This window comes from Mus musculus, chromosome 3 (genome assembly GCF_000001635.26).
Source record: "Mus musculus strain C57BL/6J chromosome 3, GRCm38.p6 C57BL/6J".
Classification (NCBI taxonomy): domain Eukaryota; kingdom Metazoa; phylum Chordata; class Mammalia; order Rodentia; family Muridae; genus Mus; species Mus musculus.
In genome coordinates, this window is record NC_000069.6 from 139,054,295 (window position 1) to 139,076,024 (window position 21,730).

The 21,730-nt window shown below is 42.6% G+C and overlaps 1 protein-coding gene across 5 annotated transcripts in view; it reads right to left on the reverse strand.

Annotated features, from left to right (window-relative positions):
• Rap1gds1 (RAP1, GTP-GDP dissociation stimulator 1) overlaps positions 1-20,934 on the reverse strand; it is a 149,332-nt gene extending 128,398 nt beyond the window's left edge. For 4 of the 5 annotated variants that reach the window (NM_001356388.1, NM_145544.3, NM_001286759.1 and 1 more), the window contains exon 1: positions 20,742-20,907. In NM_001356388.1, the coding sequence (NP_001343317.1) occupies positions 20,742-20,745 (4 nt within the window). In that variant the 5' untranslated portion in view covers positions 20,746-20,907. Of the gene's footprint in view, positions 1-20,741 lie in introns of all 5 variants that reach the window. The other variant, XM_030252602.1, reaches the window with a different exon arrangement.
• Between the last annotated feature and the right edge of the window lie 796 nt (positions 20,935-21,730).

The window sequence follows — 21,730 nt, forward strand, 5'->3', positions numbered from 1 at the left end:
ATCCCTGCCCATCATCATCACCTTACAGAGGTCATCCCTTCCCATCATCACCTCAGAGGTCATCCCTGCCATCATCACCTCAGAGAACATCCCTGCCATTATCACCTCAGAGAACATCCCTGCCATTATCACCCAGAGGCTATCCCTGCCCATCATCATCATCACCCAGAGGTCATCCCTGCCATCATCACCCAGGGGCCACCCCTGGCCAGGCTCATGTCTTCTCCCTGCAGGGTCCTTTTAAATAAATGCCCCACCTCCCACTTTCTCGACTGTTAAAACATCCTCTCCAGTACACTGGACCAGCAACTTGTTTGTTAGGTAACGTGCTATACTTGTCAGTCAGCATAAAGAAGGCACACACTCCTATTTCTAGAAAGCTATCTAGTTCCTGACTTTTGTCTCACATACTTAAAAGTTACAGTGTACAACAGGAAAGGTAAATGATGCTAGTAAATCCACGTTATCAGAAATACAGTATCTTATCATTTAAAATCAGAAGAGAACAATAAGACCAATTTAAGAATTTGGGGGTTTCTCTGCCATTCGGTATTCCTCAGGTGAGAATTCTTTGTTCAGTTCTGAGCCCCATTTTTTAATGGGGTTATTTGATTTTCTGAAGTCCACCTTCTTGAGTTCTTTATATATGTTGGATATTAGTCCCCTATCTGATTTAGGATAGGTGAAGATCCTTTCCCAATCTGTTGGTGGTCTTTTTGTCTTATTGACGGTGTCTTTTGCCTTGCAGAAACTTTGGAGTTTCATTAGGTCCCATTTGTCAATTCTCGATCTTACAGCACAAGCCATTGCTGTTCTGTTCAGGAATTTTTCCCCTGTGCCCATGTCTTCAAGGCTTTTCCCCACTTTCTCCTCTATAAGTTTCAGTGTCTCTGGTTTTATGTGAAGTTCCTTGATCCACTTAGATTTGACCTTAGTACAAGGAGATAAGTATGGATCGATTTGCATTCTTCTACATGATAACAACCAGTTGTGCCAGCACCAATTGGGCTCCCAATGGAGGAGCTAGAGAAAGTACCCAAGGAGCTAAAGGGATCTGCAGCCCTATAGGTGGAACAACATTATGAACTAACCAGTACCCCGGAGCTCTTGACTCTAGCTGCATATGTATCAAAAGATGGCCTAGTCGGCCATCACTGGCAAGAGAGGCCCATTGGACATGCAAACTTTATATGCCCCAGTACAGGGGAATGCCAGGGTCAAAAAGGGGGAGTGGGTGGGTAGGGGAGTGGGGGTGGTGGTATGGGGGACCTTTTGGTATAGCATGGAAATGTAAATGAGCTAAATACCTAATAAAAAATGAAAAAAATAATAAAATAAAATAAAATAAAATAAAAAGAATTTGGGGGTTTGAGCTTTTTAGTATTTATTTTACTTTTAATTATACACTAGTGATGCATGCATGTTTGGGGTGGGATGCCCCTGAAGGCCAGAACAGGGGGAGTCAGATCTTTTGGAACTGGAATGACAGGCCAACTGGAGTGGGAGCCACTAGATTTAGATGCTGAGATCTGAACTCAGGTCCTCTGCAAGAGCAGTAAGCACTCTTAAACACCGAGTCATTCTCTCAAGCATCATGCTTTGCTTTGTTGAGATAGGTCACACTATATATCACATGTTGGTACAGAATGTCATCTTCCTGCCTCAGCCAACTAAATGCTGGTTATGGTAAGCATCACCAATTTTGGCACAATGTAAGCATTTGAAGACATAAAGTAACTAAACTCCTCACAGGAAAATCTGTTTGTTTAAGAACTAATTAAAGCCAGGTGTAGTGGTGTATGCCTTTAATCCCAACACTTGGGAGCTAGAGATGGATCTATGAGTTCTAGGCCAGCCTGGTCTACATGGAGAGTTCCAGGACACCCTGGACTACACAGAGAGGCTCTGTCAAACAAACAAACAAACAAACAAACAAACAAACAAACAAACCTAATTAATTAAAAAAATTCAGAAATAACTATTGCCCTATAGTAATGTGAAAACATTTTAGGAAAAACTCACTAAACGCTTCATCCAGATTCTCACCCTAGGGTTTTGACCCCAGCGCTGTATCAACTCTCCTGCATATCAGATATTTACATTACAACTCATAACAGTAGCAAAACCACAGTTATGAAGTAGTAAAGAAACAATTTTATGGTGGGGGCGGGGGCGAACTGTGTTAAAGGGTTGCAGCACTGGGAAGGCTGAGAACCACTGATCCAGTGGCAGCCAAAGCTAAACTAGATTCCTTAGCACTTTAATAAATTAAGGTCAATACCTGAGAAAATCTTATTGTGAATCCATTTATACAACTGTGTTAAAATGTTTCACATCAGGATTTAAGTAGCTAGTACATGAATACATCTGTCAAAGCTCACCTAATAGTATTTTAAAACTGTACATCTGAGTACACGTGAGTTATCTCTCAGTTTTACAAGCACATATTGGAAAATAAAATGATTAGGCCAACAACTTTTTTCCTACTGGCCTCGAGACTCCTAATGGAGCATTATCTATCACAGTGACACCTCCAGCCATCTTTGCCTCCTCACTTGGCAGCTACCTTCATCCCCTTCGCTCCCTGGACAGGAATAACTGATGAGGTTAATATACTGAGAAGAGCCAGGAGCAGTGCTATGCACTGTAGGCCCAGCTAACTGGGAGGCTAAGATGAGAAGATCATGTGAGCCCAGGAGTTCAAGACACAAACAAGCCTTAATAATACAGTGAGTCTGCTTCAACAGCTAGTTACCAAGTTAGAGGAGAGGGTATGCACACTTCAGCCTCTTTTGTGGTCCTTTTGTTTGTTTTTTCTTCTATTTATCAAGACAGGATTTCTCTATGTAACAGCCTGGGCTGCCTTGGAACTCTGTAGACCAGGCTGGCCATGAACTCAGAGATCCATCTGCCTCTGTGTGCTGGGATTAAAGGTGACTGCACAACCACCCAGCTTATTTCTTAAGAAATCTCAGGTGTGAATCCTTACTATACAAATTATTGTTGGTGTAAATCCCAATTCCATATTTGATGATTTACATGATGAAATTGTTCAGCAAAAATTTCTCAGTCTCCTTTGGTTGATAAGGTACTATAATAAAAAAGAAAATGGACAATCCCCTTCAGTTAAAAAGTATTCTTTAAAATTTTTGTTTTGCAGAAATCAAACCCAAGGCCTTGTATATACTAAGCAAATGTTCTAACACTGAGTTATACCCCAGCTTGAAAAATTATCAATAGCAAAATATCCTCTTCCTCCCCCAAGTCTCTTTCATATAAGGCAGAGCATGATTTATACAATGAAAAGAAAACATGTATTTGATGGTTAAAGCAATAATCCTGAGCCAAATTTTATTGCTTCAGAATGGCCATTCTAACAGCACATTCACTGAGATGCACAGAGTTTGGGACTGGGTAAAATTTCGAGTAGCTTCCTTTTAAAAGCCCTGTGATATTTAAAAACAAGACAGTTCCACACCAAAGGAAGTCAGGACAGGAACTCAAATAGTGCAGGAAGCTGGAGGCAGGCGCTGAAGTGGAGACCATGGAGAGGTGCTGCTTACTGGCTTGCTCCTCATGGCTTGCTCCTCATGGCTTGCTCAGCCTGCTACAAGAGTAGAACCCAGGACCACCAGCCCTTCGGTGGCACCACTCACAATGGGCTGGGCCCTCCTACAACAATCACTAATTAAGAAAATGCCCTACAGGCTTGCCAATAGCCTGATCTTTTTGAGACTCCCTGATGACTCTAGCTTATGTCAAGCTGACAGAAAACGAGCCAGTACACACACTGCAATCCTCCAAGGGTCTGAGGATGGGACAGTAAGCAAAGTGTAAAGCGAGAACTTACATAATAGCAAGCTGGAAAATAATTTCTCTTTTTCTATAGCTACTACAGAAACAACACAGACACACACAAACTATGAATTTAAGAACTTAAAAATAGTATTTAAACTAATAATTTAGTATCACTTTCAGAATTATTACTGAACCACAGAAGTTAAGAACCCTGAGTATTAAAGAAGGTAATGAGTGTGCCATTTTCTTTTAAGTTAGTTCTTATGACATAGTCCCACAGACATTCCATGGTCTAACAGGAATATTAATACATATTAAATATGCTTCATTAGTACACATACATACACATGACATGGGAAAGACATCGTAACAAAATTACTATTCAAAGTGCATATATGCAGTTCTTAGAGGACAATTTAGATAGCATTTAAGAAGTAGGGATATTCACAATGTTTGAATAAAAAATTAACAAGCTGCTTCATTTGATGAAAAATCCAAATTAAAGTTCATGAATTATACTCTGTCCTTGCTGTTGCAAATATATACCTATTCATATGCATGCGTGTGTCTGCTCCCAATGTGGTCTACAGGCAACAGTAACACCAAGACCCTGTGGCATTTACAACCTACCCACTGTAATGGCCAATTCTGATTGTGAACTTGGGAGGATTTAAAATCATCTGGACCCAAGGATTTGTCTAGAGTGTGTTTCTAGAAAGGTTTAACTAAGACTCCATATGAACGTGAGTAGTGCTAAGCCAAGGGTTGGAGTCTAGGTCCAAATGAAAGAGAGGAAGCCAATCAGTCATGAGACTTGAGTTCCTGGCCATCCAGGGCTACAGAGAAACCCTCTCTCAAAAAATAACAATAAATAGGGGTGGGGGTGGGGGGGTTGAGCATTAACATTCATTCACCCCACCCTCCTACCTCCAGCTCTCAATGCCATGCAATGATGGGCCGTGCTCTCAAACTGAGGCCAAAATACACTGTCTTCTCAGGCGGCTCTCTGTCAGGTGTCTGAGGACAAAGACTGTCCGTAATTTCTCTCCAGGGTAGAGCTCCTTCATTCTTAAACTAACTATAATTGCTATGTCCTATCAATTGTCCACTTCACTTCCAGGCTATGCTTCTATACAAAATAACACTTCAGATGAAGTTAATCAACTTCTACATAGTGTGAGCATGATGCCAAGTGACCGAACTCCGCAACTCAGTAACTTTCTAAGTAAGCTGTAGAAACTCACAGTTCCAAGCCTGCATTTTTTCATTTCCCTAGCTCTACACTTATGTGTACATAAAACTCTTTTTTAAAAAAAAATATTTATTTATTTATTATATGTAAGTACACTGTAGCTGTCTTCAGACACTCCAGAAGAGGGTGTTAAGTCCCATTACCAATGGTTGTAAGGCACCATGTGGTTGCTGGGATTTGAACTCAGGACCTTTGAAAGAGCAGTCAGTGCTCTTACCCGCTGAGCCATCTCACCAGCCCTACATAAAACTCTTATTAACATATTTTTATTAGATGGGCCATTTGAATATTTTCACATTACTCTCCCAAGTAAAATGTAATCTGAAGTAAAAACGTAACGGTTCTTTGGGAACTCCATTGAATGTTGTTTTGCTGGGGCAAATATGTGAAGGAACGTTTTCGTTCAAGTGGACCCAAGTGAGAGACTCAGGCAGCCTCATGAAGGAACATTTTGCTGAATCAGACTCAGGAGAGGGATGTTCTGCTAAGGCAAGCACATGAAGGGACACGTGAAGGATTCTTTGCTAACAACAGGCATGCACTGGTCCGCCTTACATGGTTTAGTTGAGCTCCATTTGTCAGGACTCTTCAGGATGGGGCTGATTGTATGCACAGGCTAAAGCAAGGCATGTGGAGGACACATGATGTCTGGAGGGTATAAATAAGACTCCAGAGAGTGATGGGAGAAAAAGCTTGGCTTGCTTGTACAGCTAGCTGTATAACACTTGTGGGTCCCGCTTCTTCGCTGATCTTCACTTTCCTGAAAGAGGCACAGCTGAGAACTTCTCCTGGCGTCCCTGTTAGTCCCTCCTGCTGTATTGGAGCAGAGGCTGAGGCCTGGCTGTCTCTGCTAGGTCATGCCACCACTGTTGCTAACCTGACTCTACTGAACCGGACTGCTGATGTATCTGTGAAGTGTCTGCGACTGGATCCGCTGCCTGCTGACCTGTGAACTGAACTGCCGATTTCCAGACAAACCCAGAGGGGAGTTGCTCCAAAGAACCTTTCAAGACAGGTCCACTTCTGTATCCTTTCTTTTCCACTACTTCTGGTGGGTGGTGGGCTACAAGGGAGGTGAAGGTATTTAAGAACCATCATTGAAAAAAAAAAAATTACAGTAATAGATGCTGACAACCTGACATGACTTTCCCCAGTACCTTACTTACAGGTAGCTAAGAATTATGATGTAAATTGCCTTGACTAAGAAATACTTTTCTTGTGGAAAAAAAGGAATGACTTCAGTCAGAGTGGAGTTGCTGCTCTTGTTATTTCAGAAAGCTGGTAGGAAAAGGTTCTTAGCAATCTTCTTACAAAAAGCATTCTGAGCCAGGTTCCTCCCGTTCTTTGTCATGCTGAAGGCCTTGAGGTCGAGCTACACTAAGTAAACGCTCCATCAGTGAGCTCCAACCCCGGCCTCATTCATCCAGAAAGGAAGAGTTTATTTCAGTTGAAGGAGAAATATTGCTGTCTTACTACAGTCGTGTCTAAGCTGAGGGCCAAGAGTGTCACCGATCCTCAGGATGTCAATACTACACTTTAACGCGTAAGAACACAGCAGTTAGATTTTTATTTCACGCACAGCAGAAGAGTTCAAGGACCATTTCCTGTTCTACAGCTGTCAGATTCGGTTTTAGCATCCAGCATGATACGAATTACAAATTAATAACTGTCTTTTGTGTTTAATCACAGAGCAAGTCACAGAAAGATCCAGGCTTAATGCTTTAAGAACTGAACAAGAAAAATATTGGGCTAATATCTTCTCCACAGGCTTACAAATAGAAAGATTTACTATACCTCCATATCAAATAGTGGCCAAGACCCAAGATATTATAAGGCATTGGAAGAGAAATCAATGCAGATAAATGAACGAAGCTTGAGAGCGTGGTAACGTTTTTAAAAGAAAGCCAAGAAGCACACAGGAACCATGTTAGCCGGATGTAACCTGCCATTTCCAGGTTTCTGTGACTTGCTGAAATGACCCCTACACAGGGCAGAAGTTCTAGGATACAAGATAGACATGACATATTTCCAAACTATAAACTGCTAAGCTAGCTTTCACAACACAAAGTTGTGTAAACACAAAAATAAAATCACCACTTGAAACCTATCCACCCCATTACATTTCCTTACACCTAGGGTGCCTGTAAGGCCACCCAAGACCTTGAAGTCCCAGCATTCTTCCAGAACAATGTCTCAGCGGTTGCCTCTATGACCCTGCGCCCCATCCAAGTCTCCATGTTTTCCTTTACTCTCACACTCCACTTAGCTCCTCAAGTGAGCACAGAGGTTTAGACTTAATGCTAAGGCTGCGAGCATCAACTCCTTCAGCATCATCAAGTGCATGCTTAAGATACATTGTTGATTCCCTGCACTTAAGGTTCAGGTGGAACCCACAGCCTACCTCCAAGTTCTGTCCCAGATTCTAGAATATGGCTGACAGCAGAGGAAACCCACAGGAACAGATTCAGACAAACCCTTAAGTCTACATGAAAACGGAAGGCATGGCTGATTAAAACATTAATATATCACATGTTGAAAACAAAAGAATAAAGTCTCAACAACAGATACAGTTATCAACTAACTTATCTGCATTTCCTATGCAAGTTCACCTTACAGCCAGTGTCAAATGCCTGAAATCTGTGGCCTTTGCCTCTGTTGCTGCCTCCTCTAACTCCTCCTCCTCCTTCTGCCTCCCCCTCCACCTCCTCTTCCACCTCCACCTCCTCTTCTCCTTCTTCCTCCCCCTGCCCCTTCCTCCTCCTGCTGTATAGTTCTGCATAGTACAGTTCATAGCTCACCTACACCTCAGCATGGAAGAGTTTTCAGCAGTGCCCTGCAGCCCTTTAAGTCCATATGCTGGAGTCTCTGTCTCCATTATACACAGAAGTGCTTTGGGTTCCTGCAGACTGCTTCCCTAGCCCCAAGTTCCTCACTTCCTCCTGCAAGTCTCTGTGCACGCACTCCAGCATTGCCTGTTTCTTCAGAGTTGTTCTTACTGGTCAGGTGACCGAAGATCAGCTTCGGCCTGGATAACCTAAATGAACTGTAACTCAGAAGCACAGCTAGTGTTAGCATATACAAGTGCTTAGTATATGCAGGGCTCTGGGTCTGATCTCTAATGAAACTGCATACTTCACTGAAAAGCTTCTTTCCCCTCCCTTGGATACCCTTTCTTGGTGGTCTATCTTACCCTTTAGAGTTCTCTGGTGTATCACTGCTCAACAATTTAAGAGTAAATATTCTGTCTAATTTACTATGTGCTGAGCCAGGAAAACACCTCAGCTGCCAATGTCCTTTACCTCATAACTGGAGAACATGAGTTCAGTCCTCAGATTCAATGTACAAATGTTAGGCTGTTTGTACTTCTAATCCTAGAGCCGAGAGCAGAGCCGGAAAGATCTCAGGATTGCTGGCTAGTGGCTCTAGCCTTACTGGTGAACTCCAGTCTCAAAGCAGATGTACAATGTTTTTGAGCACGATGCCAGAGGTTGCCCAGTGACTTCTATAAGCACATATACACATATGCACTACTATACATACACGCAGAACGCACACACACAACACAACACACACCCCTACATAAAAAATTTACTTTGTAAGAGAGATAATTTCCCCTAGACTTCTTCTTCTTCTTCTTCTTGGCATTTCTGTACCATTATAATTATCTGAGCAACAAGTAAGGTAGAATAAAAGTAAGAAAAGTCAGTCTCCCTCAGGAGAAACTCCACAGCTGTATAACACCCTCTTCTTTCTGGAGATTTGTTTTGAACTCTTTTTAAAGCAATACACGAGAGATGGTTTCTTCTTCTCAAGAGAAGATTTGTGTAACAGATAAGGGTATGTATGTATGTATATTTATTGGCTGGGACCCTATATAATGTTTCAGAGTCCTAAGTTTGGGATTTCTTTTCTACAGTGCATTCTTCCACGTGCAGATAGTACCGGGTTCTCCCCCACCCAAATGAGATTTGGGTTTGAAGAGCAGCATTAAAAAGATCCAAGCAGGGGCTGGCAAAACAGCTTAGTGGTTGAAGCACTTGCTGCTCTTCCAGTGGATCCTGGTTCAATTCCCAGCAACCACATGGTAGCTAACAACTATCTCTAACTCCAGTTCCAGGGATCTGACACCCTTGACCTACAGGGGCACCAGACACCCAAATGGTGAAGACATACATGCAGATATCACCCTATACATTAAAAACTAAATAAAATATAAAGAAATGCTGAGCAATAAACTATGTCTCCTATAATATCTAACTATCCATCCATCCATCTATCCATCCACCCAAAATCCATCCATCGTCTAACAAACACTTGGTTTTTATCTCCTGAATGGACATGGACAGATACAGTTCTATAAATAGCCTTCTTGCGATGAGAACTGAGGAGCTGTGTGAGAAAGGACAAGAAAGTTATATATAAAGTGATCAATAAATTAAGATAATACCAAACTTCTGTTTCTTCCAATATGAACTAGACACCCACCTATCACTAAACACCATATTCAGTGCTCAAGACAGACAGATGAACACAACACATCTCTCCCCATTTTCACAATACAAAAGTTACTTTTATTTTGGTGAGCACTGCATTTGCATATTCCAGTTTATTCCCAGAAGTAACTAGTGTTAGCACTTCTCATGAAACCTTCTAGAGCTACTCTGTGCTCATGTCTGCAGGGCACATACACGACTTCAAGACATAAGCAACCCACATGTTAAAAATGACTACTATTAATCCCCTGGTGACTTCCTATCACTGTTCTGGGAGCTGGTGTTACTACTGAATGAAACAATACTCTGCTGTGCAGTTATCGGGGATTGTGAGAAAAATGCCCTATCAATGCACATCCGTGCACGTGAAGCTACAGAGCCACACAGGAAGCACCTACCTACTTCTATGACGAATTTCAGTATCAACCTGTTTCTGAGGAAATGCTCCAATTACCATCATTCGATAAGTCACACCACACTTACTGATGTGAAACGAAAGCCACTGTATTGTACACATACATTCTATGAACTAGGAATACACAAGGGCACCCTGGGAATTGCTTATCTTCTCCACAAGGTTCAGTCCTTCTACATTGAGTCACCGGGAGTGACGCGGAAGAGCCCCAAAACTGGATCTGTAGCTTCGTCTTAGCCATGCCCTGGTTCCTTACTTCACTAGGGTGACTGGCCAGGAAGACTCTGAGCACTGGAGCTGTCTGCCTAGGACCTGACACAGCTTCTCCATAAGGCTTCACTTCCTACCACCGCGGCAGCCTTAAAGCGCTCAGACTTCTCAGAGCACTGCTATAGCAAATGAGCAGCTTTAACTTTCTGCTCACTAGGACAAGAAAGTTACACAATACCATTTCTGCTGAATTCTACATTCTACCGGTTAACAACAAATCACAGGTGTGCTCATATTCAACATTAACAGCTTCTAACTCCCAGAGGGGATAGCAAGCTATAAACAATTTTGCAGAGTAATAAATTATGGCCATCTTTGAAAAATATAATCTGCTATCCTAACAATGTTCACTGCATGGTTATGTAAGTACAATAAATATGACTCTTTGTTGGTTTAACTTCCGAATATAAGAACAAGTTTTACAAACATGATTATATTTTCATTTTTGGAAATGGACATTAACGTTCACATGGGCGTTATCTTACTAACACCCGAAACTCGTCTGTGACGTCACTGTCATCCGAGTTGAATTCAGAAGTTGAATAATCTGCCTAGAATATGTACCAACCAGGGGATGAATCAAAGTTCTGGCCTTTCTTCTGTCCAGTCAGTTAGCACTTTGTACAGATAAACTCATTCTGTGCAGATCAGAGCTGTGCAAAACACCAGAGCTTTCTGTATGCTGCTTTTTGTAGACTGATGATCCTCAAGAAGGGAAATTTCTAACCAAATTAACCGTCTGTACTAAGTAGCAACTATCTACATGCCTGAATGTGTATTTAAAAACAAAACAAATAGTGTACTATGGTAGGGGACAGTCTCTGCCACAGTATCAAAGGGGTGATATACTCTAGTTTTTAACAGGTTTTTATTTCCTTTAATTCATAAAGAAAATAAAGTCCAAGGAAGAAGTCCAGATCTTGACAATCAGTAGAAACAGCGTTGGGTGCTGAACTGTGATCCGTCACCATCGCCATCCTCGTGTCTGTATTTCCTCCGAGGACTCAGTTAGGACCTTCTTTGTCTCTATTATCCATCTCCTTTACATTACTCTTATCTACAGTTAGAGTTTAAGCCTTTCCAAAAGTGAGACATGACTGTCTGCTCCACGTGTTCTGTAGCTTTCCGTAACTGCTACTCTGCTGATCCCGTCTTGTTTCTGACTTGATGGCAATGCCTGTACAAACTGTGTCAAAGCCAGAAGCACACCTTAATGGAGCCGTGTGACTCCCTCTCATAGCTTAACACTGTAATGAATCTCTGCAGGGAAAAGGAAATTTATCAGCTCACACAAAATTCGACATTTCTCCTAATTATATTTTAAACCAAACCTATTTTTCCATTTTATGAAAGTCGGTTGGCATTTCCATTCCTGTGAGGCATACATTTACCCACTCTCTGCTTTGTTCCTAATGACCAGTACCAAATACTTAGTGAATCTTCACATGGGAATGTTTTCAAGAACTACAGCAAATAGCTTTTCAACCTGACAAAGTTCTTACTATCAGAATATCTAAGACAGTATACATATCTCACAGCTTTCAAAACAACAGTTTGTAAAAGTGCCATGAATTCTGTTTGCTTTGTTCTAAAAAAAAAAAAAAAAGCACAAATTAAAAAAAAAACTCAGTTATCTGAGATTATTTTATATAATATTATAAGTCTTTTCTGTAACTTAAAAATAAAAGTAATATAATCATACTATTTTTTATAGTTCTTATATAGAAAACAATTTTATGTTGCCTTAAATGTTAGTGAATGCTTCCTAAGACATAATAAAATATTTAATAGCCCTATTATATTATATTATATTATATTATATTATATTATATAGCACTCTGATGATTCCATTATTTTCCCTTAAAAATAAAATTAATCTCAAAAGCCAAAAATAAAGGAAGACTGTAGCCGCACTTGGTCTGACATAACAGAGTTCTCATTAGGCACTTGACCTTGGAGGTCTTGTATTATAATGGGTCATAGCTTTTCTATTCAATAGTGGTAGCATTTTTTAGGCCATAGATAAAATAGGTACATAAAAAAATTCACATAGCTTGTCAAAGGCTATACTAGAGATGTCATTTTTTTTTTTTACTTTAAGGTGTATTTTATGTGTATTTTTTGTCTACATGAACATATATGTACCATGTGCATACCTGGTGTTCACACAAGTAGAACATATCATCGGATCCCCTATAACTGCAGTTACTGATTGTTGTAAGTCACCATCTGGGTGCTGGGAACTAAAGCGTGTGTCCACAAGAGCAGCAAGTGTCCTTAACCACTGAGCATTCTCTTCAAACTCCACACTACAGTTTAGGAAAAAGCGGAAAATAAACCTACTCTGTGTTTCTCTTAGCTCCTATTCCATCATGGTCAACTGAAAATTTCACTTTAAGTCTGTCTTATAACTATTGCAGGTAAGTACGTTATTTACTAGTTGTATGATTTAATGCTCACAGCTTCTTAATTTTAAACTTACCAATTTTCATAATGTGGTAAGTTCAACTATACCCCATTTTAATGAGATCAAATCTTTTGTAATTTAGAAACAATAGAAACCCCACATAAAATGACTTCAGATACCTTCGTGAGTAAACTCTGAATAAGGATTCAACTCTGTGGGATATAAGTTACATAGCTTTACCTTAATTCAATTCCTTAAATGAATCCATGACACTAGACTTTCATGGCACCCATGTGTGCTCAGCCTTAATGAAGAATTTTCTATTCAGTACTCATCAGTTTTGTCATACAGGGATGCAGGTCCAATGAAACCACACTTCTGGACTATTTAAGAAGTCAACATTCCATTTTTACCACCATGTCAAATCAAGTTTACAGACAGACCCCAATTTATATTATTTTAAATGATGATGTTATAAAAGAAATATGTGCTGGGGATAAATGAATTTTGATCTGTTCCCATACCCATGAACCTTAGTACAATATTTACTCTCAGTTCCATGGACCTAAAACTAGTCAAGAGATAGTTTAGAGTTTACTGAATTACTATGGTATACTGTGGGTAAGTTAGACTAGAAGTACTAACTTACTGTATTTTCTACTTAACAACAGAGTTAGTTTCAGCAAACCAATATAATTACATTGTAAGTTAAGGACCAATTAACTTCAAGTATCTTGCTTTTAAGAAATGTAAAGTGTTAGGCAGATTATTTGTCACTGAGTGGTTGGCAAATCATTGTCTCATACACTAACAATAATGCTATACTAGAAAAACGCAGTATACTCTTGGCATTCATCATATTCTCAACTCACAGGACAGCAATCATCGAAATGATGACACAGATAACAGAATATCTTGTCACAGCTGAATTCCTTCAAGAAAATAAAGACTCAAAGACACAAACCAAATAAGTTTCTAAATGGCACACTTCTATTGCAGGCAAGAACAATCACTTACCCATGGTGAGTTCATTATATTTGACTGCAACACAGACAAATCTCAAGCTAATTTAACAACAGTCCTTTAGGGTCTGGGGAGGTGCTGTATAGCAGCTTTTTCCCTAGACATAGCAGCATTCTATCATGGGCTTTGCCCATGGTAGCTATGGTAACTAGAACAGAATAATACAGTCGTAGCCAGCTCTATGGTACTAACTATGGTACTAGAGCCATTGGGACTCCCTAGGGAGTAGATGAATCGAGAAACGGGGCCCTAACGTGGGATTCACCATCCAGTCCCCCACTGCAAGTGATCTTGGGAGATGGCAAAAGTACACAGGAATTAGGAGCTTAACAGAGGGTAGGGCTCCAGGACAAGGCTTCCATGTTGCAGCCATCCTACAAGGGTTGGACCCGGCAGTGATGCAGCTCTTTGGGGATGCGGAGGTCATGCATGCTCCCCAACCTGGAGGTAAATAAGCCCCCAGTCTGAAAGCCCTACTCTCACTGCTCTCACCAAGTTGGCCTTGGTTAAACCATACTACGGTCTGTCCTGGATGTCCATCTGGGGTGATTAGATGTTCCTCTGTGTCTCCCAAGAAAAGTGCAACAGGAAAACAGCTCAGTTGGCAAAGTGCTTGCTCTGCAAGACTGGAACTTAAAAACTCAGAGTGTGGGGGCAGGGGCTTGTAACACAGTCTAGAGACAGACAAGGAAAAATAATAGCTTCATTTTTTCCCCTGGCTCCTAAGTCACCTGTTTTCACTTGTTGGTTTTTGTTTGTTTGCTTGTTCTGTCTTCAAGAAGTCAGTTCCAAACTGCTTAAGAATTTAGTTCTGTAAAGCTGCTTTTGACATAGAACAGTGATTAGAAAGAGAATTTTCGAAGAAAACGTCATCGTGTATAACCTGAAGTGGCATCAAACCCATCTGAGCAGCACAGAGGCTGATTCACCGAGCTTAGAAACGCTGTTTTCCAAACACACGGTGTTTGAGGCTTACTGTGCTTCATCAGCAGGTTTTTCTGGAGAAAAGCATTTAATCCTTACGGGTATCCTTTGACTGCCACCAGGAGAGAACTTGATTTGCACTCAGAGATTTAACCAACCCACGGTTGGCTCTGTCTATCCCTATCAGAGTAGAAATTAAAAACTCACAACTTGTCTTACTACATGGGAGCCCAGTGGGTTAGCATCTGTAAGGTTATAGTTGATTTAAAAGGAGTATATATACACACACACACACACACACACACACACACACACACACATATATTCAGGACACAGGAGATGTTCTGACCTTTAAAAAAAAATACTCACTACAAATAGCAAAGGAAGAAAGAAAACAACTAAGCCCCAAGCTCATGTCTTTGAAAACTAGACTTCCCTACATATTTGATGTTCCTAGTGCATCTCATCTCAAAGTCAATGTAAAACTCACAGAAGAAATATATAGTACAATAATGTCATCTGGACCAATCAGAAGTAAGAACTGATCTACCTTGGGCCATTGCTGTGTCGTCATCTATTAAACAAGATCTCCATGAACACAGAAAACGTAGGTATACCTGTTGAGGTTTCATCCGTTGCTATGTATTGTAAGGCTAAATACTGGCCCCCAAGGTCTGGTTGTCCCCAGGGATGCACACCAAGTGATGCTATGTAACCTTGCCTCCCAAGTGATCCCTGATTGGTCAATAAAACTAACCAGAGACTGTAGCTGGGCAGACGAGAGGTAGGCAAGGCTTCAGCTCCAGGGACTTGGGGTCAGAGGCACAGACCATGAAGAGAGCAGAGTAAGGTGAGATGAGGTAGACAGATCGTGAGAACACGGCAATGAGGACAGCCAGCTGGAGCAGGAGCAGCCCAGATGGAAGTCATATATCAGGGTTACTGACAGGGAAGTGGACAAGGCAGCGCAGAAGGCTGATAGCTGCCCAGCTCTAGTGCTTTTAAGGCCTATGATACCTATAAAGGTTTTGTGTCTTTTATTTGGGAACTAAATGATCTAAGGTAGAGCAGAAACCCCCAAAGAATATTTACTACAACACAGACTTTTCAAGCCAAAACTACAGTTGCAGCCTCTCTCTCACAAGCTCACTAAGAGCTGACTGAGTTATCAACTGGAGGTAGCTCATCTGAATGCCAACTGGGAACTATCAAGAACACAAGAAGTCTCTAAATGCCTCCTGTACGAGAGCTAGGCTCATTAGGAACAGAGGCGCACAGAACCCTGGGCTTAACACTCAGCGTATCCAAAACAAGAAGAATTATGTGCACCCGGCACTACCTACGTGGAAAAACTTCATTAGAGCTCTGCACTAACCGATGAATATCTATAATCAATGCTGATAATTCGGTGACTTGGAACCATAATTGTCATGTGACCCTTTGAAACAACCTGTACCACACAAACTGTCCAATCAATATTGGTTGTTTTGAATTCAACCAAAAGACTGCAATTGTTTGTTTTCATATATTTGTTCGTCATATATTTCTTTCTTTTTTTTTTTTTCCTGTTCAACAGTCTTGACTTTGCCTCCTGGCCTGAAAGTCTAAAATATTTACCATCTGGCCCTTTACAGAAAAAGCTTGCCAACGTCTGCTGCGTGGAGGTGTTATTCCCAATACCCGCTCTCACCTGAGACTCTCTCAACGATGCAAACCAACTCAATCAGAACTGGGAGCTGCCCAGTCATCGTGTTTTAAACAAACTCTCCAGATGATTCTTAGGCAAGCTAAACTTTGAAAATGACTACTTTAAAAATTAAGATTTTTGGAATGTTTTATCCTCTTGGAGGAACTATTTCTTTGAATCAGTAAAATAGGGAGTGTGTCACCCTATTAACTGTTAAGAAGATTAAATTTTAAGTTCTATAAAGTGCAACATGGTAACTGGCATCCACAGGGGGTAACTACTGCTTCAGTATGGTCTGAAGACTACTGGCCCAGGAGGCTTGTTCATTCATTTTTAGAAAATCTGAGACAGTTATTAAAACCATTATTAAAAATTAAATGATGGGCAGTTAGATAAGACACATTAAAATGGGTATTTATATTAAGCAAAGCACCACATTTTTCACTATAGTTTATTATTGTGTCCATGAAATTATTATTTCCATAAGGTGAGTACACAATATAATCACACTAGCAAACTGATAATCACTAAAATTAAATCTCAATTAATTATATATTCAGTTTAACTTTGAACTAAAATGAGTTTCAAATAATTTTTTATAGTGTTGTCTAATAATCTGGTAGATACAAAGTTGTAGCAAGTTTTTTTTGTTTGTTTGTTTTTGGTGTGTGTGTGTGTCCATCTGTCTGTCTGTCTGTCTGTCTGTCTATACAACAGGTATCTAGGTATCTAAAGTCATTCTGGAAAGAAAAGAGGGGTAAAAAACCACCAGAGGGACTGTGAACTTTACAAACACAGCTGGTCATAGCTTGCAGCCCACTTTATAGCCATCCCCTTTATCACTAGCCTCATCCCTGGCTTAATTCCAGGAATTCTTTAAGTAACAATCCTGTATAAATAAATGTACCAAGCAAATTCCATTCCTCTGCAGTCTGAATACAGTCCCTATCTCAGCCCTAGTATAGCTAGCAAACTGACCCAAACACTTAAGCTGCTTTGTTAAGAAAGAAACTGCCATTTGAAAACTAAAGAAAAACACCATGCAGAGACAGAACGAATATAAGCCATCTGAGATACTGGGCACATTTCAAACCTGAATTTCAAATATCGTAAAATTTATAATCAAAACAGACTTTGGTTTAGATGATTTTGCTCTCTCTAAAACTAATGTTAAACCAGAATCTCCAATAGAAGATACCACAGGGGTTTAAAAACAAACAAACTATACTATGCTACAACATAGACATAAGAGAAGGGAATGTCGAAGAAGTGTGAGGGACTACTGTGAAATTACCATTATGGTCAGGTAAGAGAACAGCAACCTTCTGCCCCATGAATACATTTAATGGTTGACTCCCTCAACAAGTGCAAACTTCAGCCCAGCATTTCAGACCTACCACTATTTGGTGACTGGTAATACGTTTTCACTTCTGTCTCCCAACGTTTCTGTATTTTTCTCTAGCTAAACAAGGCCTTTTATAAACTTTTCTAGAAACATCTCTAACCTTCCCTATCTATTTTCATCTTACCCCATACCCCTCTTTCCAGCATTCTCATTTCTACTGTTTAGAAACCTAACTAACCTTTGGTTCACATAACATTTCTCTAAAACCTCTGCATCCCCAACAGCTTCCTAATATATGCAAAGATACTTTGTATCATTTGCAGATTTCCTCATGTTGAATAAAGACTTTAATGTTGCTGTTTGAGACAGGATAACTTTTCTTTTTAATCCAGCCAGGCAACCCAGGATGGCTTCAAACCCACCAGTCCTCTTGATCCTCCTGCCTCAGCCTTTCTTCCATTGTGGTGAGAATACAGGTGTGTGCCTTTACTCCTGCGACTCACACACTCATTTTTAGTATAGTTATTTGTGGCTCATATGGTTCTGGAGAGTATAGGAAACCGTAAGTGTGTTTGTATCACTCATTCTTGCCTCCCCACCGTACACTCCATAGGATGGAGTTTTGATCAATATTGGGTTGCAATAACATATACACTTATAGTAATTAAAGTCACAGCTGGGATCTGTGAGGTTATATAGAAAATATTCTTCATTTTCTTATGGAGAAAAGCTATTGCCATAAAAATACCCTTTAAGGGTTCCAGCTGGGACTCAAATATGCACAAGGCTCTGGGGTTTGCTACCCAAGACAACAAAAACAAAGCAGACTACCTAAAATAAATAAAATGCACCTTATTGATTTCTTTAAAAGACAGTTAAAAAATAATCCCTTCCCCCACCATTAATTAGTATATCTTAGGAGTTGTCTTAACTTCTGTGGCTCAGATATAAAATTATCTTCCAAGGTTTTAATGTTTTATTATTGTATATACCTCTCGATCATACAAAGACATCTTAATCACTGCAAACAGCATTATAGAAGGAAACTATATACCTAAGGTTGCCTTCAAAACCCACACCCTGCAATAATGTAACCAGTGTTTAGTGAAAGGCCTTACAGCAAGACATTTTCTATACTTCCATGTCTACCAATTCACGCCAACGTTTAGGGCCTACGTTTCAAGTTCAAGAGCAGAAAGTACATGCCAGTGTAAAGAATAATTTGGCCAAATTTTATTGAACACCTACTATGTGAAAACTCTCACAAAAGACACAAAACTTAAGACATAAAATGTCATCTTCTTGAACATAAAGTTAAATGCTCAAAACAACTAGATATGCAAATAACTCCATTAGACATTATGTGGGTGCTATTTAAACAAAACAACAAAACTTCTAACAAGGTACCCCAAGTGCTAACAGGAGGGAACATAAACAAGAGTTTCTGAGAAGCTTCAAAATAAAGTGGGTTTGTATTTGACTCTCCCCCCCCCCTTTTAAATCACCCATCAGCATTCAAGATTTGCAAGATTATTAAGTAACTTAATCTGTTTTAGGTATTTTTATTCCCTAATTTGCAACAACAGACCTTGGATATCCACCCCCACTGGGGGAAAAATACCGATTCAACATTTTGAACGTTTAGTTAAAATGAGCTTTAACTAAATCTCACCTTTAAAAAACTGAGACTTGTTTCTACACCAAACCTGTAAGTGTAATTAAAAACTTTCCAACACGCAGATTTTAATCTGTAATCTGGATTAGTATTCTTTTAAAATTCTATAAAGGGACGAACAAATGGGATACCGATTTTTTTTTTTTTTTTTATAGAAATGTTCCGACTGTCAGTGATACTCACTTGGAAGACAAACAAGTGAAAATAAAATTCAGGGGCATGGGTGTTTTGTTCTGCTTTGTTTCATTAAAACCACCTCCTTCTCCCCCAACGGTCCTCTTCCTACTAAATGACAAAGATCTGACTCAAAGCTAAGAGTATTTGGTCTTCCGGGAAAGGCTACCACATCATTTCTAGGATTCTGATACTTCCTGGAGGGTTCTGTATTGCCATGATCTAACTCTAAGCATTGAGCACTGTGTTGACAGATGAAAGGACCACACTCATAAATAACTTGCCCAGAAGGAGTGGGCAAAGTCCGTGTGGAGGGACGCCGAAGAAGCCAGTTTTTAAAAGGGGAAATTACGATAGACGCAAATTATGGAATAGAAGCAAACTGGGGAACGTGTACTGGACAGATGATCTAAGTTGTTACTATCAAAGGAAACTTTTCGCCCTTAATTACAGAAGAGATTTGTATCCGGTGCTTTTGTAATTATGCACAGGTAGGCAATATCTGAGGAGAATCTCACGTTCAAACATAAACAGTTTTATAAAACATTTGCATTGAAGTATCCATTCTTTTAGGATTAACTATAAGTACAATGGAACTAGAATCAGATTATACAGATTTAGGCAGGGGCAGCTGGGGCAGAACAGGCAGCATGTAAATTCCTTAACAATGTGTTACAGGGCACAGTTTCCAGCTACAGGAGAAATCCAGAAAACCGCTTGAGGACCGGAACTGTGCACGCCGTAGTCTCCCAACACTAATTCAACAGCTAGCGGCTCCCGCCAGCCTCGCGCTGCCCACGGCGGCGGCGGGCGAGTCGCCACCTCCACCTTGGAGACTGTCCGCTCGGCACTCGGCTGGCCATCGCCCTCCCAAACTACTTGCCGGCTCTCCCCGCACCGGCGCCGGCCGTCGGCAGGCCGGGGAGGGAGCGATCGCGCCCACGGGAAGGAAGTTCCGCCAAGTGGTCGGGCTCGCCGTGGGACCGAGCCTGCAGCACCGCGGCCTCCCAGCCCCGGGGACGCCCCGCGCGGCCCGGTGCCGGCAGGAAGCGTGGAGGAGGGGAGGCGAGCGCGGAGCCCGCCGCCGACCCCACCCCGTGCGCGACCCCGCCGGCCCGGCCGCCCTCGTGCGCCCGCCTTCCCCCTGGGAGGGCCGCCGCCCCGCACCTCGCGGACCCGGGGACCCCGGCAAGTTTGCAGGAGAGATGCACTGCCACCCTGCAGCACGCCGAGGGGGAGAAAAGAAAATGTCAGGCGATGACGGCCGGCAGGACTCACCCATGTTCCTCCCACAGAGTGAGGACCGGCAGGGCGAGGCGAAGGGTTCGGGTGCGGGCGGCGCGGCTCAGCGGCGGCGGCGTCCTCCCTCTACCTCCGCGTCTCCCGCAGCCAGGGAGGGACCCGCGGGGGGCGGCCGCCGGGGAGGAGCAGCGGCTGCGGCTGCGGGCGGCGCGGCCGCGGCGGGGACGAGCGGCGGGGGGCGGGGCGGGGCGGGGCGGGGCGGCCGGGCGCAGCCTGCGGCGGGCGCGGCTGCGAGCGAGCGAGCGAGCGAACGTGCGGGCGGGCGGGCGGGCGGGCTGGCGCGGAGGCGCCGAGCCGTCCTGAGGAGCGCCCTCCCGACGCGCGGCCGAGCGCCCCGCCCTCTCCGCCGAGCGCCCCGCCCTCTCCGCCGAGCATGCTCAGTGCGGCCAGTGCTGCCTCCTGCCCACGGCCGGCGAGGCTTAGCCCGCCGGGGGCTGTGCGTCTACAGACCGGAGCGGTACAGCTCGGTGGCTGTTGCTCGAGGGGCGGAAGCAGGGCTCAGATCTCCGGGCTGCTGGGACGGAGCCTCCCGGGAGGAAGTCTCAGCCCGGAGCGTGCCTGGCAGCGCACGCCCCAGGCGAGCATGTGCGGGGTGGCGGAGCAGGAGGACGTAGATGTCCGCGGGCGCGTCCCCAGGGCGCATCAGGCTGTCCTGCGGGGCTGGCGGGAAAGCCGGTCCAGCGGAGAGCGGTCGCAAGGTCACCCTCGGCGAGCCAGTGCCTAAAGCCCTTTAACCCGTCGGGCGGGACCCTACAGGCTGTGTCCGCCGCACTCCGGCTGTGCCAGGGAGGAAAGACGTGCTGAGATCAGAAACACTGAAAGTCCACCTACGGGCGGGGGTAACTCGGTGGATGACGAGCCGCCCGGGGACTGTGACCGAAATGCTCCCACATGCTCTCGCGGGGCTCGGGGTCCCAGACTGGGCTCTGCACCAAGAAGAGGCAGTAGGATTTCTCTGTGTAGCC